At 42.8% G+C, this 22,978-nt stretch overlaps 1 protein-coding gene across 1 annotated transcript in view; it reads left to right on the top strand.

The window, feature by feature from the left end:
* Positions 1–22,978, top strand: part of NEGR1 (neuronal growth regulator 1) — a 914,174-nt gene that overhangs the window by 730,734 nt on the left and 160,462 nt on the right. The window contains exons 5-6 of the mRNA XM_015410018.1: positions 1,301–1,421; positions 8,799–8,950. Of these exons, the coding sequence (XP_015265504.1) occupies positions 1,301–1,421; positions 8,799–8,950 (273 nt within the window). The remainder of the gene's footprint in view (positions 1–1,300; positions 1,422–8,798; positions 8,951–22,978) is intronic.

Here is a 22,978-nt window from a genome sequence, read left to right as displayed (position 1 = left end):
GGGGGGGGGGAGGGAGAGAAAAAATGAAGGATTAAATTAAGCTCCTTCCTGGGTAGTCCCTGCCCCCCTTTTCCTGGCTGCTGCAAGCTGTGGCCAGGAGAAAGGGGGAAAGGAAGTCCTTTCCTGGGTGATCTCCTCCCCATTCTCCTAGCCATGGTGAGCCACAGTTTTTATTCCTTCCCCCCTTTCTCCCAGCTGTGAGAAGGGGGGAACCGAACTTACTGGACTGGTTCAGTTTGGGTGGAGTTCTTTCAGTTCAGAGTTTGTTTTGGAGGCTGTCTTGAATCCCAAACTGCCTTTTTTATGTGTATGCCCATTCCTAATTAATAGTTAAAGTTCATCAAATAACAGAACTCAAAATTTGTACCTGGAAGAAGGAACTCCCTAAGGGGTGGGGAGCCAGGCCAAGAGTCAGTCAGGATTGACATATAGATTCTTCCCTGGCACCCATAAAAGTGACCAGTTAAAACTCAGTTTGTTCCTCTGTCCAAACAGATGCCTGCCTGCCTGCCTGGATTGGTCTTAGAGCTGGGTGGATCAAGCCTCACTGAGAACCAGTTCCCACTTCTCACTGAAAGACTTGCAAAACCTCAGGCTATGATCTCATTAAACTACAGGAAAAATCACAGTCCTCACTATTGGCTAGTTCTTTTCCCTTTCCCCTGCAGCAGCTCCCTTCTTTGAAGTCTTTACCACATAGGTATTGAGTCTCTAGCAATGCTTATGTAATCTTACGTTATGCAAGTTAATTTATAGGTACTGCATTATGGGAAACAATTATTTATGTCCAGAAGAGTCTTCTGAAAGTAGATTGTTACTTTGTTACAAAGAAGTCTCAGGTACTAATAAAATAATTAACTTTTTTTTTCTTTGTGCAAATTGATCCCACTTTTTGTTTCCTCATCCCATGTTCTGTCCATAAAACGTATGCATTTTTAAGTGTTGCTTGGGCATCAAGAAATCAACCTCACATAAACAAATGTATACACACACATAGTATACATATAAGTGGGATACTTTGCACATATAAATACAAAATGAAGACCATACCATGTGTACACATGGGAAACAAACCTCCAAAACCACCAATGAAAGCTGAAGAATCAAATACTGACAAAATATGCAAATAAATTTTTGAAATCAGCAACATAGAAAACATTTGCTTATCCATAGAAAATAATATTGACTTACTTTACAGGGTTTTTTTTAAGTATAAAAGTTGGCCCTGGAGACTAAGAAGTGTTACATGAATATGTATATAAAAACGTATTCACTAATCAACCTTTATGTGTCTTTATAGTTGCTCCAACCATTCAGGAAATAAAAGCCAGCGGTGTGACACTTGGAGGGGCTGGATTCATCAGATGCGAAAGTGCGGGTGTTCCTTCTCCAGCCTTCGAATGGTACAAAGGAGAAAGAAAGTAAGTTTCTAGAGCATATCCACGTTCTTTCTGAAATTTGGATGCCTTTCTCTGGATTCTGCATAGTGTTGTTGTTTTTAATTGTTATCTCAGGAAGCAGCCAGTCAGACCTGCATTGCTCTTCTCTTCCAATTATATTAGCCTACAAATATCATTTCTAGAAGGCCTACCTTAATATACATAGTGAAACTATCAAAACCAGTTTTCTGTTGTAATACAGGTGTATCTCAAACTAATTTGTGAAGACTGTGAAGCAAGCTTATATAATTACAAGTTCTGTAGAAATAATATTTATGCTCTGCACAGCCTAAATTTAAGCATCAAAACATTCTTTTTTTCAAATTAGGCTTCATGTGAGATGCTCCCTAAAAGCGTTGACTAAAAAATGTTGAGTTAAATCCCTGCCGTTATACTCAACTAAGTGGGGAACTCCAGGGGGTTTCCACCAGAACCTCTTTCTCCAAAGGAAGTTACCTCACTTAGCTGAGCAGAGTGGTAGGATCCAGCCCCCTTCATTCCATTAAAATTTATGAAACAAACATGATGTACATTTCAAAGAGCCTAATGAAAGACTCAAACCATGATACTGTTCTAATACATTGTAATATCATTAATGTATTCAAATATGAGACTAAAGATAGATATTCCTTCAGGCTCAAGCTGATGTACGATGTTCTCCATTCTTGCCTATTATCTCGGGAGTAAGAGTTTAATCCTTAGTTCCTGTGATGAAACACAGTGACAAAAACAAAAAGACACACACAAAATGTTTTCTCTGAAATGTCAGTAATTCCCTAAATGTGACTTTGAAAAGCATTTCTTCAGAAAGATGAGGGGCACTTCTGTTTTATGCACAATGTATTCATATATTGTAGCTTATACGCATATAGCAAGCACCTTTTTGAAAAAAAAGAGTTAGAGGCTGAGGTGAGCCAAAGTGAGTATAATTAAGGGCCTCTGGGACTCAAGAGTTTTAATTTGGGATGAGAAACTGTCCTTTATTGAACAGGGCAATCATTATTTCAGATACACAACAGAGAACAGATGTTCAAATTTATTTCATGTACACAGTGGTCTAAGGAGCAGCAAAGGGTCATTATACACAAAGTGCAGTGTGAAAGTATGTCTTCTGACTTTAAGGAGAGAAACTGAATTTTTGAATTCTCTTTCTTGTGCTAAAAAGAACTCCATGTTGAAAACTAGCACTTCGAGGGAAAAACATTTACAATTTCCTCCACCATTATTTATTTATTTAATTAAAATATTTATAGTCTGCCGTCCTCACTGGGACTCAAGGTGGATTACACAAAACAGGTCAAATAATCAACAGGATGGGAGATCTGTTAGACAATGCAGTAGGATTTGACTTGTTAAAACCGACTCAAGAACAAAAACAATGGTGAAGCAAAGCATAAGTATTAAAATGACACATTTGATGCAAAAATTATGTAGTAGGAACCTATACAAAGTATACATAGCAGTACAGTATACAGTCTGTAACCCAAGCTATGTGTAAATTGCCACAAAAGTATGAGCTGTCTTACTGTGACAATTCTGGTTAAATAATGCCTGAATGTTTCTGATCACATTAATTAGCCTTTAGAAATAGGTTTAACCAACAATTGTGAAAAAGTATGTAACAGATCCAAATAAAATCATCATTCTCTATTGTGTTTGTCTCATCATTATTCATAAAGCCACTGCTTGCTGTGGAGAATTCCTGAATTCATAGATTACAATTCAATGTTTGTGAATTTATCACATCACATATTTGTGTACTCTAGGATGGGTGGTGTGCCACAATAATGAAAAATTATTTATTTGCTTCATTTATGCCCTATTTTTCTCCCTAATGAGGACCCAAACCAGCTTTCTCCTCTCCTCCATTTTATCCTCACAACAACCCTGTGAGCTATGTTAGGCGGAGAGTCTGTGGCTGGCCCAAGGTCACACAGCACGCTTCCAGGGCAGAGTGAAGATTCAGACCTGGCTCTCCCAGATCCTAGTCCAACCCTCTAACCACTGCACCACACTGGCTCTGTAAAATAAAGTGCATGTAGGGAGCAACTGTAAGCAAATCTACATGAACACGAGTCCCATTTTATTCAATGTTGCTTACTCCCAGGAAAGTATTATTTCCGCATTCATGAATGAAATAATATTGATATCATGAGAATGATGTCACTGAAACTGAAGTAGATGAAGTGAATCACATAGTGGATTAAATAGGGTTGAAGTGGCTAGAAAACTTGTTCAAAATTAAAATGCACAGAGGGGCAAATGTTCATTTGCCAAATGCAGAAATAGCCCATTTCTTTTTGGATTTTGAAAAGGACCATTCATTTTTTAAAATTTTTTTAGTGTGCAGCTTATTGCTTTGGGAACCTATGTTTATATGAAAATCTATTTTATATGCAGAACTGTGTAGTGATTAAATAAAAAATAGAAGCATTAATGTAATGTAAAATATTAAATCATCAGTATGCAGCTATACCATTAATAATGATAGATGTGAATTTTGAGGCTGAATGCTGGGGAAAAATTGCATCTCTCTGCTGGATTTATGATGTGTTGCCTCCATATATCAAAATTAAATGGTAACTTGTTTCTATAAGCAAGAGTTCTGCTTTCAGAATGAAATATAAGCAATTCTCTGAGTAATCAAGCATAGCTAAGTATTTTCACATTTAACTAGGCTTCTCCTATATCTGAATGTGGTTACGTGCGCCCTGGTAATAAATGGTTCCAAAACAGGAATGTTTGGATTGGCCAAGACAGGCATCCATTGCTGCTCCATCCCTTCCTAGAGTTCTTTGTGCTAGGGAATCTTGTACAATGTCATGTCAATCTTCCAGCTATCATGAAATTCACATCTGGAGTTTCCTTACATTTGAGTAAATTTAGAATTTTCAGCATTATTGCTGGGGAGCAGTTTGCCCTGGCCCACTAGGAGTCAAAGGAGGCACAAAGCCTCATTGGGTAATTAAAATATATTGGCAGCCAATGGGGAGGTTCCTTTGGTTTTGATCTATTTGGCTGTGCCTCCTCAGAGCAAGCTTTTGCTGTTGGCTCCAGCCCACCCACCCTCCCTTTAGGAATCATAGGATTAGCCAGTCACCACTGGAAGCCAAGCAGGAATTTTTTGGGTTCCCTCTAATTGGCTGTGGAAGGTGCCTTTTCCCCCTGCTTTGTGTTGCCAGGGTGAAGATCTGTTAAACAGGCCTGGTAATGGACTGTGTAGGCCATAACTAGTTTGGCAGGGATTGGGTGGGCTGATCACGATAGGGATGATTGGCAAGCACCCGGAAACATCCAAGTTTTAGTGGGTATGTCCAGAACAGTGTATCACTGACTGTGTGGTGGGGTGCAGCTAGGAAGGAGTGGCCCTTGGTACTGACCAACATTTTCCCAAACCTGGTAGTGGCTGTGCAGCACATCAGGTGAGGGTGGTGGGTCTGGGCATCTCTTGGCACACTGTGTACAGACAATGATAAACAAAGCTGGCAGAAGATGTTGGATGTGTCTGGAGTTACAGTGGGTCTGTCAGAAAAGACAGCCACAGGCAATCTGCCTTAGCGTAGCTGCCCATTTAATATATGATTGATTAATTATTTAAGTAAAGTAGTTAAACCTGAGCTCTTGTCTCTTATCTTCTTTGAATGGGTGCCTGGGGCAAAAGGATGGCACAGCTGCTGAAATTTAGAGCAAACCAACTAGAGAAGGGCAAGAAGTGGAGGTATATTTTAAATATCCACAAGGGAGGAAGTCTAAATAAGAAAAGAGGAGAAGGAGACCTCCTGGATCAAACCAAGTTGTAAGGGAGAAGATGTTATATGAAGGAGTATATTAACTTGTCCTAGCAATTTCTCTGTCCTCCATAGGCAAGGTCACTTCACACTTACTAGTTTCTTTGTGCCCTTGAATAGTGCTTTGTACATGTTAAGTCAAGATGAGTTAATATCACTGTTTCATTCCATGTTGTTTCTTTTGTCAGTTACCCCTTCTACTGAAGATCTCCAAATCCCCCCTTATGCTGTTCTGAGAATGAGGTCCCCTGTCCTCCAGGAGCAGCATTTGGGGTAGGGTTGTCAGGTCCTCCCTGGCCACTGGCAGGGGATGGGAAGGTAGGTTTGGCAGATCCAGGCTGGGAAACTTCTGGAGATTTGCTGATGGAGCCTGGGGAGGACAGAGACCTCAGTGGAGTACAATGCCACAGAGTATGCCCTCCAAAGTATCCATTTTCTCCAGGGGAACTGACCCCTATAGTCTGAAGGGGAGCTGTAATCCTGGGGGCCTGGAGGCTGGCATCCCTCATTTTGGACTGCAACAGGAGGTGGTGAGGTAAGACAGTCCCGCTTCACTAATAGAAATCCCTTCCATCATCAGTGATTTACCATGGGATCCAAGGCCCAGGTTTCAGTGTACTCAGTTTTCTAATATAGGCTGATTCAGCACAGAACCCCGCCCCCCATTTCAGCAACTCTGTTTGTGCTCTCCTCAATCTGAAAGGGGGGGGGAATCCAGGGTGACATTGTTGAGATGATCCTTTTTATGTGCCTATATGGGAAGGTATACCTTGTATTGGAGTGAAAGGAAACAGCCCCTTCACCCCCTTCTGAAGGGAGGGGGTCAGGGCAATGTCATGTTTGTTTGTTTTGCCATCAAATTGTAGGTTTTTCAAGGCAAGCTTCATTCAGAAATGGTGTGCTATTGCTTACCTCTGTGTTGAGATCCTGGATTTCCTTGGTGGTCTCTCATCCCAGTATTTAACAGGGCCAACCCTGCTTAGCTTCTGAGAGCTTATAAGATCAGATGAACCTGGGCTACCCAGGTCAAGGCTACTTACATACCCAAGTCAGTTACTACATAGGGCAATGCGAGTAGCAAGCATTTTTCCTCTGCTGTCTAGATTATCATTTGAAAAGTCCCTGAAGTGCTCTCTCTCCCCTTCCTCCGAGGAGTAGACCATTTAGTAGACCATTTTCAATGTATACACCTTGCAGCAGTTAGCAGCATTACCAAAGGGTTTAAGTGTTGTTCTATTCTGGAACAGCACTATGCAAATCCGCAGGGTTTTTTTAAATGTGTAATATTGAGGTGGAAGGGAAGGCAGCATGGGGTAGCCTGATCTCATTGGGTTTCTCATGCTAAGCAGGGTGGGTACTTGGAAAGGAGACCACCACGGAAGACTCTTCAGAGCAAGGCAATGGCAAACCACCTCTGCTTCTCATTTGAAAGCCTTTGCTGGGGTTGCCATGAGATGGCTATGACTTGGCAGCACTTTTATGCTATTCTTGAGCAGCACTTGGTGGCACTATTATGCTATTCCTGAGCAGCACTACTCATGCACCCAATTTTTTTTAAGTGAGGAGAGAATCATGAGGGCAGCATGACAGTGGCAGGAGGAGAGTGAAGCAATCCTCATCTGGTGTGAAACAGAAACCATGGTTAACAAAGGTGGAAAAATTCAATTAACCTTCCTGTGCCATGTGAAATCTGTGTTGCAAGTGTGAATTCAGCACCAATCACACCAGCAGCATGACTACCGGGGGGGGGGGTGACTTCACATGGAATCTGCCATATTTTTGCTCCTAGAAAGATGCATTCCTACTGGCACAAAACATTACAAGCCATCTGTAAAAAATAGGGGGGGGGGAAATGAGGGCAGGCACTAAAGCGGAAAGTACTGCTTTATTCCTGCTAGATTTTTTGCCCTGTGATAAGAGAGAGTGACTGTCCTTTTAAGGATAGAAATATAACAGAGTTTACATATATTCCTTAAGTCCAGGAGGTGAGAAAAAGTGAGCATGCTATGGGAAACATATGTTGCTGACATCTTGTTCAAAGATATTATAATCCTTTACTTTTTCAGGTTTAGCATGGAATTGTTTACACACCCATCTCAAAACAAGCCATGCTTATTATAGTGGGACTTTCTGCTGAGTAAACAGGGCTGCTCATCATATATCATACCTTGGATTTCTGTGTAGATTGAAATGTGTCCAACTGCTTTCTTTCCTTTAACTTTGATTTATATTAGCTGCTCTTTTGGTGGGCAAATCTGAAGATGAAACCAAAGACAGTGGATTAGTTGCATCTATTTGGAGTGTCTGTCATGAACTGAAATGTTATTTTGGATGTACATAGGAAGAATTTTGAATACATACTCTTTGCATTCGGAATTTTGCATTCGGAATTTTGAATACATACTCTTAGCATTCGGAGGAATGCTAATGGGAAGAACCAAAGCCATTAGAAAAAAATAAAGATTTGCAACAGCAATGGAAGCAAGAAAACTTAGTACCAGTACTGGCATCAGTACTGGTTCAGGGTTAGGATCAGCATGAAATGATGTGCAAAGGCATGTTAATCTTGGGAGCCAAACATGCTGCATATTCAAAACAGGCATGTGGGTTGATTAAATAATTGCTGACCTTTACAAAAAAGGACTGCAGTAGAACCTAATAAATTGATAGAAGGTTATGTGATGGAAGAGAGGACATTTAATCTGACCTAAGACACAACTCTATAGTGCCTTGGCCCGAACATTGCATTTAAATCCCATTTGTGCTGGGGAATCATCCATATGGTTCTTGGTACGATCACAGTCTCTGGTACTTGATTCCCTGAGGATGATGGTGGTGGTGATGATGATGAATGGAAAAGGTTTGTAATTAATAGTATATGCAGTTTTAAGGATAAAGATGTCTTTTCTACCCTAGCCTCCCATGAAAGGAAGAAAGAGGACTCTGCTGCTGCAGGCTAGTTCAGCATCTACTACATAGTGCTCCTTTGCTGTGCCAAGACTCTGCTTGTTGTCTTGCTCGGCCTTGGCTCTCCCTGAATCTTTCCTGGTCTGTGTGTCTGTCATCTGCCTTTTTTTCACCTCCGGCTTTCTCCCTGATGTAGTTATATCACCCACATCTTGGTTTGCTCCCTGACATTTGGTAGTGAAAGAAAGCAAGCCCTCTAATTTTGGGCCTAGTTTTGTGCAGCAAATTGGCCATAAACCAGCATTCCATCTGCAGCATCCTCCCAGAGGCAGTGGGATCTCTCAGGCACTTGTCCTCAAGCACTTTTCCCCATCAATCCACTATTTACATTTCTTTTAATTTTAAAGTGGTTTGTGAATGTGGTTTGGTACAGCAGCATTGCTTCCTTGTGTTTTAAATTACAACTATTGGGACAGTATGGCAGTAACATATTCCCCAAGTAAGACACTGCCAGCACTACTTAACTTTGTTATGATCACATTCTTTTTCCTTTCCATTCTGGAAAAATCTCATTCAGGTATTGCAAGGTGATCAGACCCAAAAGCAAACAGCTTGATCTGTGGTGTCTAATAGGTACTGTCTTCCTTTTTGTTTCCCCTTTTAGACTGATCAACGGACAACAAGGGATTACTATTAAAAGCTATAGTTCAAGATCACTTTTAAATGTCAACAATGTGACAGAGGAGCATTTTGGCAACTATACATGTGTCGCTGCCAACAAACTAGGCACAACCAATGCTAGCCTTCTTCTTAACCGTAAGTCAAGCAAAAGGGTGATAAATATTCGTGTTTGGGTTGTTCTTTCCTCTATCCTGAAGAACACAAAACTGCAGCAGTGTTCCTGATGCAGGCTGTTCAAAAGGATTGTGACTCTTGCCAGTTACAATGTTGTAGACACTTTCTCAGTTTGTTTCATTTGGTTGTAGCTTGTTTTGAAGTGATCCCCCTCCCACCCATTTGGCTTAAACATTTTTCATGTTGGGTTAACCAGAGTGCAATGTGAATATGAATAAAATAATGCTGTACCAGACCAGGATGGATATGAGTCTCAGGGCTGGTTCACACATGGCCACGGAACGTGGATCTGACTTGTACTGAGGGTAGCCAGGATATAAGCCACAACATCCTGTGGGAAATGGTTTCTTCACCACAAAGGCTTGCCTTTATCCACCAATGAATTAAGCAAGGAACTTCTGGGAGGCAGGGCTTGATCCACGACACTGTTTTCATCAGCATGTCCTGTATAGTGAAAGTACAGGGCACATGGAGAACCAAAGTACCTTTTTGAATCTTTCAGTGGGCATCCATTGCTGTAAACAGGTCCTGCATAAATATCCATTGTGTTAATAAATGGCATTAATTCATAGTACAAACTTACAAAAGCTGAAAGTCAGATGTATGTTGGCCCCAAGTTAGAAATGTTCTTTCACATGTGACCAATTGCTGACATATGCATCATGTGGGCAGTTCCTATATCAAGGGATGTGAGGATGCCTTAGGCCTTATCCTCCCTAACCATTTGGTGGACTTTGAATTTGAACAGGCTGTTGGTGTTCAGATGAGCAACTGTGATATGCACAGTTAAGTAACAAGTAAATAAGTGATGTGTGCAAGATTTTGTCTACAGGAATCAGTTATTTATTTCAGGGTGGTATGTGTGTCTGTGTTCGGGGAGCTGTAGCAGTTTGCAACATCATCCTCTGCGCATAATTCTTTTTATAATTCAATTAGCTGACAATAAGGAATTCACTGACATATTCTTTCAAGTGTTAAAATAAATCTGATGAAAAATATTGCTCACCATATTTTTAAAATTAGACTTTGATTTCTTAATTAAAATGTGCATGAATAAATAAAACGTTGGTGATACATTTGGAAGATACAACAAATAATTGAGCGGTTGGGAGAGGGTAATTAGAAAAGCTGCCAATACTGACTAAGGATACAGAGCCCCTGTTGGCCAGCTATCTTTATTCCCCTGCAGAGCTACAATTGGTGTATAAAGACAAAAGTGATTTTATCATGATTCTGTCACAAAGCCCTGCTTCAGCCCTAGAGCAACAGAGTCCAGGAGTGGAAAAGATGACACACCTCAGCTTTGGCAAAATTCCCACTGTCTCAGCATCCTTGCTAATTAGCTGCTTCACTCTGCATTCCCAGAAAAGGATTTAGCCACCTATGGAAAAATGAGAAAGACCGTATCTTTTTCATCATCAGGTTCTAAGGCAGTACAGATAATGACACCTCAGGGCTGCTTCCAGTATGAACTCATTCCTGTGACAAAAAGTTCAAGTTCCAAGTTGTACGGCCGGAAACACAGCCTTCTGTGCCATTCTCCGTGTGTGCATGTCTGACTTGACAGCTGAACACAGGTGCAAGTCATTCCTGCATCACACTTTATCTCATAGTCGTATGACACCCAGGTGCGTTTGTATGAGCTGTCAGTTGGATGAGAGAGACGGTGGGTCTGATCCAGCAAGGCTTTTTCTATGCCCTTATGTTCATGGAAGAGAATAACTGACACTGAGGAGTCAGGAGTTCTTGTTTACATTTTTTTTCCACCTCTCTCTCTATCTCTGTATGTGTTTGTGCATGCACATGTACCAGTCTGCTGACAGATGATTCATCTCATATATCTGATGAGGTGGTTTCTACTCCACAAAAGCTTTTGGCAACAATATGTCTACCTTTAAGTTCTCTTGTCTACATGAATGAGGAATCCCAGGGTGTTCATACTCTTTTGACCTATCTTCGATCATTCACAGTTCACTGTGTTTCTGTATGGAACTGTGATCTTCACATACCAGAGAAGACAACTCAACTGTTGTTCACATATTCACTTAGAGTAAGAAGAAAGGTAGTTGAAAGCTCTTGACCAGTTCACTTTAACTTCTGGTTCAACATGTAAACAAAACAGAGTCTTCAGTGAGCTCAAGTGTTGTTTGCAGAGGATAACCAATCATGCATACAGATACAACTTATACCTAGAAAAACGAATCATCGCCAATCTAAAAAAAATCTACTTATATGTTTAGCACAGGGTTACTTAACAGGATGTCAAGGATGTGCAAAAATAGAGTACAGGAACAAGTAGAGGATTCCAAACAAAAATGTCCTATGTTTTTCTTTGTAAAAGAGGGAAGAACAATATTAAAAATCATCATGAGGAATTCTTTATACTACTGCAGAACAGCAGTGCCATTGAGTGTGGGAGGATACGAATCAAGGCTGGGCACTCAATGATCTAGTATTGTTGGCAGTAAGCAGGTGATCAGTGCCTAGATGAGAGCTCACCGAGAACCACATGTAGCTGGAAGAATACAGGCTAAAGGATAAAAAAGAATTGACAAAGGCAAAAGAACGAAGGGTCTGCATGTTAGAAGAGATGGTGTGGGTGCTTTTTTTCAATCTTTCTGGTTGATCAGTGCCTCGTGAGACTAGTGATCACACTGCCTGGAGTACTGATGAACTATTTGTGGCAGACTGCGACACAAACCATCAGCAGCAGAAATGAAAAACAAAATACTACAGATTGTTTCATGATGCCAAGGGTAAAATAGGAAATTGCAATATTCTAATTATTTGTGTCTAAATCTTTCTTCTAACCTCTTCCAAATATATTATTTTTGAGTCTGTTTTCTGTGTTTCCAGAATGTGCTGGAAACCATGTGAGCAAGAGACCACTTGCACCATAGGGGTACATATAATGGATAGTCCCATCCTGCCATCTAGGGGTCCACATCAAGCATTTTGTGATTGTATATTTTGCTGGCTTTTTTCAGAAAGGGAGGGAATGCAGTCATTACTATAAGTAAAAGCAAGCATTTTATGAGTCATTAAACCCATTCTCCCAGCAGAGCAGGCAGTAGTAAGGTACCTACTGGTGATAAAAGGCTCTGTTTGCAAAGAAACTAAAGACAGAGACGATGGAAGAAGGACTTAAGCTTATTTTAAATATGCAGACTCTGCTTCTGAATTAGCACCATGTCAAGTAAAAAAAACCCCCACTTATCTGAAAATGCATGTGTGAGTTTGCTTGAAATGGGGACAAACCTTAACTCTCTTTTATACAATTATTATTTGTTTCCAACCACAAAACCAGGGAGAACAATGTTATTGCTGAAACAAGCAGTGAACAGAGCTGTACGATCAATGTTCAGATTGCTAAAATGAAAAATGAAATAGCTGTTTCATGAGAAGTTTAGTATCCTGAAGTCTCCAGCACCAAGCAAGGCTGTACAGGATTGCTTTCTAAAATCCCTTTTTTGAAGGGGGGGGGGAGATGGTCAGGAAAGCTGGCAAAATGTACCACCTGATAATTTCTTTTTCTTGCATCTTCTATAGAACCAGCATTAACAAGGCAGACCAGCAATGAAAGGGGTCTTTAAGAAGCCAATAATATTACCTTTGCTCTTTCCTGGCAATACTTAAATAGTTTCCACATGGGGATGGGATTTTGTGGTTTCCTTGTTGCTGGTGCAGGCACAGATAAAGTACAACAGCAAGAGAAATTCCATGTGGTAGGTGTCCTTGCAGTCTCTAACTCCTTCCCTTGTGAAGATACGTCTTTTTTTCCCCTTTTATGTCTTCAAGGGAAGGGGCTAATAACTTACTTCTTTAAAAAATGAAACTTGAGAATTCAGAGAACCTGCTACACCTATTGTTACAACAGAATATTGATATAATGATATTCTAGGGTTGATTTTAAAAAACATGAAATATCCTGGGGGGGGGGGAGCTGCCATGTGGGCCAGAAAATCCAAACTTTCCCACCCACACAGCAACCATCCAGGATTTACTGTGATATTTCCCAAAACTTCAGAGCAAAGCAGATTTGAGAAAGATCAGAGAAAAGCTAAGGAAATCCCAGAAGGTGCACAAATGCACCACAATACTGTTGGATGCAGGGGAAAAAACATTTTTTCAAAAGCATTGAACTTGAGACGGATAACACTTGAGGAAATGTCCTTAGTGACTAAGTGGAATTGTATCTATCCCCAGACCATAGGAGCTAAGGTTATCAAAAACATGATTACTGCATTCTATGGCCGGCAAATTATTGGTTTTAGTCCAATAAGAACCAGGCAACAGGTGGGAGATGGAGGACCGGGTAGTTATTGCAGGGGGACAGTGATCTTCTTTGATGTGTGGTCCAACCCAGATGTACCAGCATTGCACTAGAGTAATGCTCTATCACTCGAGTTTTGGAGAGAGTGCTGGAGTGTTGCCCTGGTATGATGCTGGTACTTCAGGGTCATGCTGGAAGTGATGTCATCTAATGGCAACAAAGATCATTCCTGGCCCAATTTGACATTCTGCTTCCACCCACTGCTCAGAAGAGCATCAGTAGGCATCAGAAAGAATTACCAGGAGTTTCTTGCATTAGCGGGTACCTAGTAAACCTAAGAACTCATACTATGAATGATGGATGAAGCAACTGGTTTCATATTTACTGCATTTATGGAAACATTATTTATTTGTTTGTTTGTTTTGTACCCTGCTTTCCCTGCCAAAGCTTCTAAGGTTTAAACTAGATGCAATGTTACAGATCCATGATTGGACCTCTCATCTATTTAGAATTCTGTAAATAGAAGCCTGGAGCATGATTCTAATCAGTAGGAAACTGGGTTCCCACACCCCTCAAGTGTTCTGTGCACAAAACACCAATTTCTCCTTTCGACTGCAGTACCACATCACGGATCATTCCCAAGGTCCCCCCAACCTTCTGGACTGATTCGTTGGGAGAAATTAAAAAAAAAAGAAGGGATGAGCAAATGGTCTATTCATAAATTTTGCTCCATTCAGAATCCTTGTGATCCAAGCCAATGCATGAGATGTCATGTGAGCATAAGTTTCACTGTTGCTTACCACAGACATCTTAAATTTACTTACTAATAATTGTTTTCATGTAATACTTTAGGTTTAATATGGTAATGTATAATAGATACCAGTACCAGCAATTACTAATAAAGTCTTCAGACACAAAGGATTTGACATGATGTCATCATCATTTTGCTGTATATCTGAAAAATAATAGCTTTATTTGGTTATGATGCAGAACAGCAATCATTTCAGATTCTCAGATCTAGCACTCAGGAAGTTGAGAACTGCTGCCTTACTCAAGCAAAGACAATTATGCATGATAATTTTTTAATGAGATCTCAATTACATGTTCAAAAGTTCCTATCGGTATGTAATGTTAAGCAGCTAACTTGGATTTCTTTCAGTACTGAATTAAGCGATAGGCCCCTTTCACGTCGTTCAAAAGTTCCTATCAGTATGGAATGTTAAACAGATAACTGTTGTAATTCAATCTGTCCTCAGTGACAGCACAGATTCCACAGACGAAGAGCTACCTGTAGCTGGCCCCCACCAGTAATTGAACAACCAGCTGCAGCTGCCTCTGAGCCAGGAGGAGAGCAACAAACAAGAGATCAGGTTACCAGCTAAGCAGAAGACACAGCTTACAGCTGAAATTGAGCCAATGCCTTGTAGCTCTGAAGCAGTAAATAAGGCTTCAGAAACCACTCGCAGCCTACCTAGCTCACCCACACCCCTGCAGCACTGACACTGTCAGAGGAGAGCTGAGTTGCAGGAAAGAAGGAGGAGTGTGAGACTCATGGCCCGTAATCAGCTGTTAACTGACGAGACGGATGAGTAGTTTCAGGATGATTGCCAAGGAATTGGCTGGGAGTGTAGCTTGTTAAGACTTGGCTATAAAATCAGCCAGGAGAAGCAGCAATTTTGAGGATGCAACAAGTATACATTGCTACTGAACAACTGACCTTGTTGTGACTGGACCATCGGCTTTTCTGGAACCTCTGACTCTGGACTTGCTGCCGGAATCCCTTGACCTTAGACTGGACTTGGCATACCTGCTCTTTGGAACCCCTGACATTTGGACTAGACCCTCATTCCTCTCTTCAACCTTGCCCATGACCTGCCCTGCTGAACCCCAGCCTCCTGGAGGCCTACATAAGTACACTAACTCAGATTTATTTCAGAACTGGATTAAGTGATAGGCCCCTTTCACATTACCATTCTAAATTGGATGTTATTCATTGTTGGCCTGGTGCTGAGTAAAGCAATACAGGGATGGAGGTTTCATACAGCAAATTTCATTCTGTTAATAAGCCATCTCTGAAATGATCTGGCCATTTCAAACAGTGCCATGCTTTTCCCCCCACCCTTTTTTGTTGTGTGATCTTCCTCAAACTTTTTCTAACGTTCCAAGTTGAGCACTACAGCACTAGACCAACAAAGTCGTATCAAGGCAACTCAATAGTGCTGCTGTAGCACTGAAGTACTATATTGGTCTAGTGCTATAGTGCTCAACTTAGAACATTTTTTAAAAGTTTGAGGAAGATTTTGTGGTGAAAAAGGGCAAGGGGAAAAAGTGCAGCACTGTTGGAAACACTGGAGACATTTTAAACAGCACACTACAACAATTCAGAAGCACAAAGAAGTGAAAATGGAAGAAAGCAGCCAAAATACTGAGAAGGTAGTGTTAGATTCCTCTTTTTGAGTCAGTGCAACTGGTTGGTGTTCAACTTGCTAGGACAATAAGATCATGCAGTTCTTAATGGACTATGGTTTTGTACCCATGGTGCTCCCATTGGAGTAGCCATATTGATGCACTGGGAAGTGCTGGGTGACACAAACACTATGATATCCTTTGTGAAACAATTGAGAGCCAGTTTGGTGTAGTGGTTAAGAGCATGGACTCTAATCTGGGAGAACCGGTTTTGATTCCCCACTTACATGCAGCTGCTGGTGTGACCTTGGGTCATTCACAAGTTCTCTCAGAGCTGTTCTCTCAAGATCAGTTCTCAAAAAAGCTCTCTGAGCCACACTTATCTCACACAATGTGTTTGTAGTAGGGAGGGAAATGGAAAGGAGATTGTAAACTGCTCTGAGATTCTGAGTGAAAGGCGGGTATTAAATCCAATCTCCTCCTCCTCCTCCTCCTCCTCCTCCTTCTCTATTATGCTGCATGTTAGTTTGCTGCTTAATACTTAGCGTGGCATCAGCCTAACTGGCTCAGTAGTTCTTAGACAGGCTATCCCCAGTTTTTGCCCAATCCTGTATGGCCTTTCTCATTTCTCTCTGCAGAAGAACATTCATTTTTTAAAATAATTTTTAATATTTCAAAAGACATGAACAATAAAGCTTGAGACAGTTGCACAAATCACTACAGTCAAGAAGAACATTCATTAGAATGGTACATCTGGTGATGGTGGCACCAATACATACAGCTGATTTTTGAAATGATCTTAAGCTGTATTGTAAACGAAAAAACCTTACTGCTTAAAATAAACATCTTAATTAAGCCCCTGTGATTAGAACACAGCATCTAGTGGTATGTAATTACACATACAATTTTAATGTGAGGTTCAGATTGCCAAATGGGCACTTAGCATCATATGGAATAAATATTGTTCTGTTCAACATAATGTGTGCCTCCTATACATGATCAGCGTGCCTTTGACATTTATTTAAACCATAAACAAACATGAGATTAATGTGAAGGAATATAAATACTTCTCAGTGCATATAGTACATATCATGAACACTTTTACAGGCATTGAGGAGGGTGTAGTAGACTGTTGGAAAAGATTACTGTCTGAATATCACATACACTTTTATGACAATGTTTATTCACTACCATCCACTTTATTTAAACTTAAAATAAAATAAGCCTTTTAAAAGTTCATTATTCTACAGGCAATACCAGATATGTAGGCAAAATGCCAGTTCAATGATGCCAGAAACCCTAGAGTTTTGTTTTTATATATATTTATTAAATATATATATATATCATCTTGGTCTAAAGACTTAATGCTATCATTATGAAAGACTCTTACTGTGTGAGACTGGAATTAGAATGTGTATTGCATTTTCATCTAGTTTGTATTTGTGTCATTCATATCAACACTAATCCATTTAGCATGGCTTCTTTGTATGCATTGCTTGTTCAGTGAGTCACCGCAAACCAGATTTGGATATCCGGCTAGGAAAGATTCTTTTGGTTTTAATGTCTCTTGAACAGTATGGAAACAGTCACAGACTGAACACTTAGCACTTCCTGCATTATTCATCAGCACTGATGACAGTTGGTGCCCATCCATGTGTAAGAGGCAGGAACAGGTTATTTCCACTTGATAGTATGTAGACCTGCTGGTTCTCCCCATGCTACTGCTGATGATGGCCTGAAAGCCGCCATTGCTATCTCTTCAGCTGTTGAGATGGCTGCCTATGAAAAAGGTTAATGAACTGATAGCACTTTGGGGGGGGAGGGGGAGATCAGACCCTTCCTGTGGACATGAGAATGTAGGCACAGACACATACATGGAGTGATACTGGGTTTTGGTTTACTATGAGTGTGTACTGTTTCAGGCACTTCAGCATGATACAAAATTAGGGTTTCCAAGGTCCCCCCTGGCCACCAGCAGGAGATGGGGGCAGTAGGGTTTATTTATGTATTTATAATTTCAGTTTATATACCACTTTTCCCTGAGTTCACAAGGCTCAGGGTGGTTAACAACAAAAAATACAATATAACAATATGAGACCAAAAGTAAAACAGTTAAGTTAAAGTTAAAAGAACATCAAATGGCACCAAAGTAGATACATTATGTATTACCGTCCCTCAAGCAGGAGAAAGCAAGGTAGGGGGAGGGGAGTGCCAGGTAAAGAGGGTACCTTTTGCTGTCCTCAACCAAAAGCCTGGCAGAACATCTCTGCCTTACATGTCCTGCAGAACTGCATAAGGTCCTGCAGGGCATGGATGCCAATTTGGCAGAGAGTTCCACCAGGTAGGTGGTTCTGGTTGAGGACAGCTGGACATCTTTAGGGTTAGGGATCATAAGTAGATTATTTCCAGCGCAGTGTAAAGTTCTTCAGGAGACATACCAGAGGAGGCAGTCCCAAAGATATGTGGGTCCCAGACCACTCAAGGCCTTAAAGGACAATACCAGAATCTTGAACCTGACCTGTTACTCCACTGGGAGTCAGGGCAGCTGGCACAGCACAGGTTGAATATGTGCGGTCTGTGGTGCCCCAGTCAGGACCCGCACTGCTGCATTCTGGACCAGTTGGAGTTTCTGAATCAGTCTCAAGGGCAGGCCAGTATAAAACGAGTTACAGGAATCCAGTCTGGAAGTAAAAGTTGTGTGGATTACTGTGGCTAGGTCAGGGCGAGACAGGTAAGGGGCCAGCTGCCTAGCCTAGCACAGCTGGTAGAATGCCAGCTTGGCAACATTCGTGACCTGGATCTCCATGGATAAGGAGGTATCCAGGACCATGCCCAAACTCTTGATGGTTTGTGATGGTATTAGAGGTGCACCGTCAAGAGTAGGAAGTTGGGACCCCAATCCTGAGTCTCCCCCCCCCCAGTCACAGAACCTCTGTCTTGGCTGGATTCAGTTTCAGCCAACTCTTCCTTAACCATCCTACTACAGCCTCCAGGCACTTGGCCAGATTTTGTGAGACAGAGTCCGGGTGGCTGCCCATCAGCAGATACAGCTGGGTGTCATCAGCGTACTGATGACACCCCAGCCCAAAGCTCCATGCTAGCTGGGTGAGGGGGCACATGTAGATGTTAAACAACATCAGGGAGAGGATTTCCCCCTGAGGTACCCCACAGATTAAGGGGAACCTAGTTGACACCCTACCCCCTAGTGCCACCCTCTGTCCCTGACCGTGGAGGAATGAGGAAAGCCACCGAAAGACCACCCCACGAACTCCTATGTTGGCAAGGCAATGGGTCAAGAAGGCATGGTTGACCATGTCGAATGCTGCTGTAAGATCTAGCAATAACAGCAGTGCCGAACTGCCTCGATCCAGTGACCAATGCCATCTCCGTCCCATGGCCAGGGCAGAAACCGGACTGGAACAGGTCAAGTGCCAATGTATCACTCAGGAAATGCTGGAGCTGCTCGGCTACTGCTCTCTCAATTACCTTGCCCGGGAACGATAAGTTCGAAACTGGGGGATAATTGGAAAGATCAAAGGGATCCAAGGATGGCTTTTTCAAGCGTGGTATTACCACAGCCTTCTTTAGACCCTCTGGATAGACCCCTGAATCCAGGGACAGGTTGGTAATGTCCATCAGATGGTCCCATATTCCTCCACCACTGGCTTTCACCAGCCATGAGGGATCCAGGTTGGGGATGGAGCCTGGGGAGGGCAGGGACCTCAGTTGCATACAATGCCATAAAGTCTACTCTCCAAAGCGTCCATTTTCTCCAGGGTAACGGATCTCTGTAGTCTGGAGATGAGCTATAATTCCGGGGGATCCCCAGGTCCCACCTGGAGGCTGGCATCCCTGTATAAAGATGAGATGCTTTGATACCTTGCTGGTATCTCATATATATGGTGTCATGTGTGCTTTCTGTTATTACTTTCCCTCTCTTTGCACATGTTAAATATGTGTTTGTGTTACATCTCCATTGTGAAAAAAGTTCCAAAGGTGACTATTTTTACAAGGTTCAATAATTTGTAGAGTTGTTTTAAAATGATTATTTTCCTTCTCAAATTTAATGGAAATATTGTGAGTATTTTATAGCTCGTGTTGCCATAAAACTGGAAGGTTTTCTTTATTGACTGATAATAGAACAAATTTAGAGCCCAGTGGCATTTAATGTGTTTGATTCTGTGGCAGATTTTGCTTGGTTTTAGCTCAGAAACACCATGGAACTAGCCCTTTTGTCATCTCTACAAAAGAAAGGTGCTCTCCAGGGAAATTTGGTTTATGTTCATGTTTTCACTTCTGTGTCAGCCAATCACTTACAAAAAGCCACCAGGCCTTCTTTTCTAGTACTGTTCATTTCGCAAAACACTAACCCTAAAAACAAATAATGATACCTGACTGCTATTTTATTTAGCTTCAGTTTCTGGCTGCAGGCTATTGCAGGGTTTGGGGTTTTTTTATTTCTCTGGAAAGTAAATTCCTGACCCCATTGTGCAATCATAATAATGTCATTGGCATTTTCAATCAGTTTTAGAGAGCTGTGAGAGAAGAAGCATTCAAATCAGGCATTGTCATCTGAAATTGTGTCACGCAGACACAACATTGCTTCTTTTTCCTTACATATGGAGGTACGTATTATGAAAATATTTATACCTCATCTTTTCCTTGTGGTTTGTGTGTGTGTATAAAGAGCTGTCCACTCACAGCCAGGTTATGGCGACCCCATAGGATTTTCAAGGCTAGTTATTAAGCAGAGGTGGTTTGTTATTTTCTTCCTCTGTAAAGTCTTCCTTGGTGTTCTCCCATCCAAGTACCAACCCAGCTTAGTTTCCAAGATGAGACAGGGCTATACTATACCATTCCACACACACCCTTGTGGCTTACAATTCCAAAAATTAAAAATGTACAAAATACAGTAAAATTCCATTTAAGTCCGTCCCCAAAAAATGCATGAAACTTAAACGACAAATTAAATGGCCTTACAGTAGCTTCTAAAAACTTCTAAAGATGGTGCTCTCCTCATCTCCTCACAGACCCCATTTCATAAGGATCCACTAAATCAATGGAATGGCTTCTAGTGGATGTCAAGCAGACACAGCTAGAAGATGTAGGTTTACCAGGCCATACCTGGCAATAGGGCAGAGACATGGGTGCACCAGCATCATGTACACCATGACATCACTTCGAGGGGAGACCAGAAGTGATGTCATGTCACTCCAGGAATCATGGAATACAGGTTTACCCTAGTGGTAAAACGATAGAGATTCCAGCAATTCCTAGAGCAACATGATGTTATGGCATACATGGCACTAGTAGGGTTGCTAAGTCCCATCTTCTCCCCAGTGGGGAAATTTGGGGGTGGTCTGGAAAGAGGCGGGGCTATCCCAACATAATGACATCATGCAGAGTGATGTCATCTCATCAGGGATGCAGTTCCATGCACACACACACACACCCCCCTCCTTTCCCCCAACCATTTAAAGGGCCCCTTCCCTTTATGGTTGGGGGGAAGTGGGTGCCGTGCTTGCCTGCTCTGCAAGCTGCGAATCTGTAGCTTGCAGGGCAGATGCGTATGACCCCCCCCCCTTGAAAAGAGCAGGTGCTCTGCATGCCTGCCCTGCAAACTGCAAATTCGCGGCTTGCAGGGCAGGAGCAGGTGACCCCTGCTGGAAAAGAGCGAGTGCCCCATGTGCTTGCCCTGCAAGCCACGATTTTGTGGGATCCCCTACCCCCACTTGGGGACTGGCATCCCTAGGTGCTAACATTATTATTTTTATTCTCCTGCAAACACAGGGAAGGTTGCCAGTGGGAGGTCTCCTGCCACAGCCCTAAGAAGCGGGCAACCAGAAATTCATAGCTGGTGCATGGGGACATACATGGGGAGACACTTCTTTAAAAATACCAACAGAGAATATACCGCACAGAATATCAGGGTTTTTTTTTGAAAAACCATTAATGCTTACATAGCATACCAACTTTTACTATGAGCTCAAATGCTTCTACCTAATACCAAAACTTCTCTCTCAAAAGTTAATATTTATGTATTGACTTCATTTATTCCCTGCCTTCCTCTCCAAGGGAGACTCATAGTCAGGGCCGGCTCTTCCTCTAGGCCAACTAGCTCCCAGGGGCGCAGCGAGGCCCCTGCTACTGTTGCTGCCCGCCCCCAGCATGGCTTTCTGGGCACCTGCTCCACAGCACGCCCCTTTCCTCTGGCTCACTTCACCTTGCACCCCGGAAGAAAACATGTGCCTGAGGTGGTGGGGGGGAGACAAACAGCGAAGCCGTCACTGCTCGAGCCAGCGGGGCCGCTCGTAGCCCAAAGGCGCCCCTAACCCTGTGGTGCCCAGCCAGAGTGCAGCTGCCTCCCTGCTGGCCAGAAGACCCCCTCGCCGCCACTGCCGCCACTGCTTCTCTCTTCCTCTGACTGCGGTCCCTGCCCAGGCCTCCCAGGGAGTCCATAACTCCGCACTGCAGAAGAGAGGGCAGAGCAGCTGTGCCTCGCTGGCCCAGGGCAGCCCTCTCCATACAGGGTGGCACCGGCAGTCTGGAGGGGAGGCGGGCTGGCCACATGGCTCCAACCAGGGGCCGGCTGGGTTGCCTGGGGGGGAGATGCAGGTCGTTTTATTGGGCGGAGGGGGGGAAGGCCAGCAGCGCATTCTGGAAACTTTGTCGTTGCTCCGTCTCTCGAGCGGCTGGTGCGGTAGAATGTTGAGGAGGAGATGAGGAGGGACATCTGGAGCAGCCCTGGGGCCGGCCCCTCCATCCCAAGCCACCTCCCCCAGTGCATCTGAGCTGGGCCCCAAAGGCACAGCCCCCACCCCCAGTTTCCAGGCAATCCCACGAAGGAGGCCAACAACCAGGGCCTTGCAGCTGGCGAACTGCCCACCCACCCGAGGAACCCACGGGGGAGAGTGCCCAGGCTGCTCAACCCACCAAGGCTCTGACTCGCTGCAGGCCCTGCAGTATCACCTCGCCTCCTTCAGCCCACGGCTGGATGGTTTTGCAGAGGATGCCCGGGGAGTCGGAACCCTCGCGACGGTTTGCCGCAGGCTTCCGGGGCTCCGGATCGATACCTTTCGAGCTGCCTCTCCTCTTGGGAGAATTCCTAAAAAAATATTTTCTATTAATGTTTTCTTTGCTGGGAAAGAGAGAGAGAGAGAGAGAGATAGCAGAGAGAGAGATAGCGAGAACAAGGAAGGAAGGAAGGAAGGAAGGAAGGAAGGAAGGAAGGAAGGAAGGAAGGAAGGAAAAATCCCTCTTTCTGCCGAGGGGTGTGTGTGATGGAGGGGGGGCTCTTTTCGCTTCGGGAT

The sequence above is a fragment of the Gekko japonicus genome, unplaced genomic scaffold (genome assembly GCF_001447785.1).
Source record: "Gekko japonicus isolate JY-2015 unplaced genomic scaffold, Gekko_japonicus_V1.1 scaffold216, whole genome shotgun sequence".
NCBI lineage: Eukaryota > Metazoa > Chordata > Lepidosauria > Squamata > Gekkonidae > Gekko > Gekko japonicus.
This window is presented reverse-complemented; position numbering and strand designations above follow the sequence as displayed.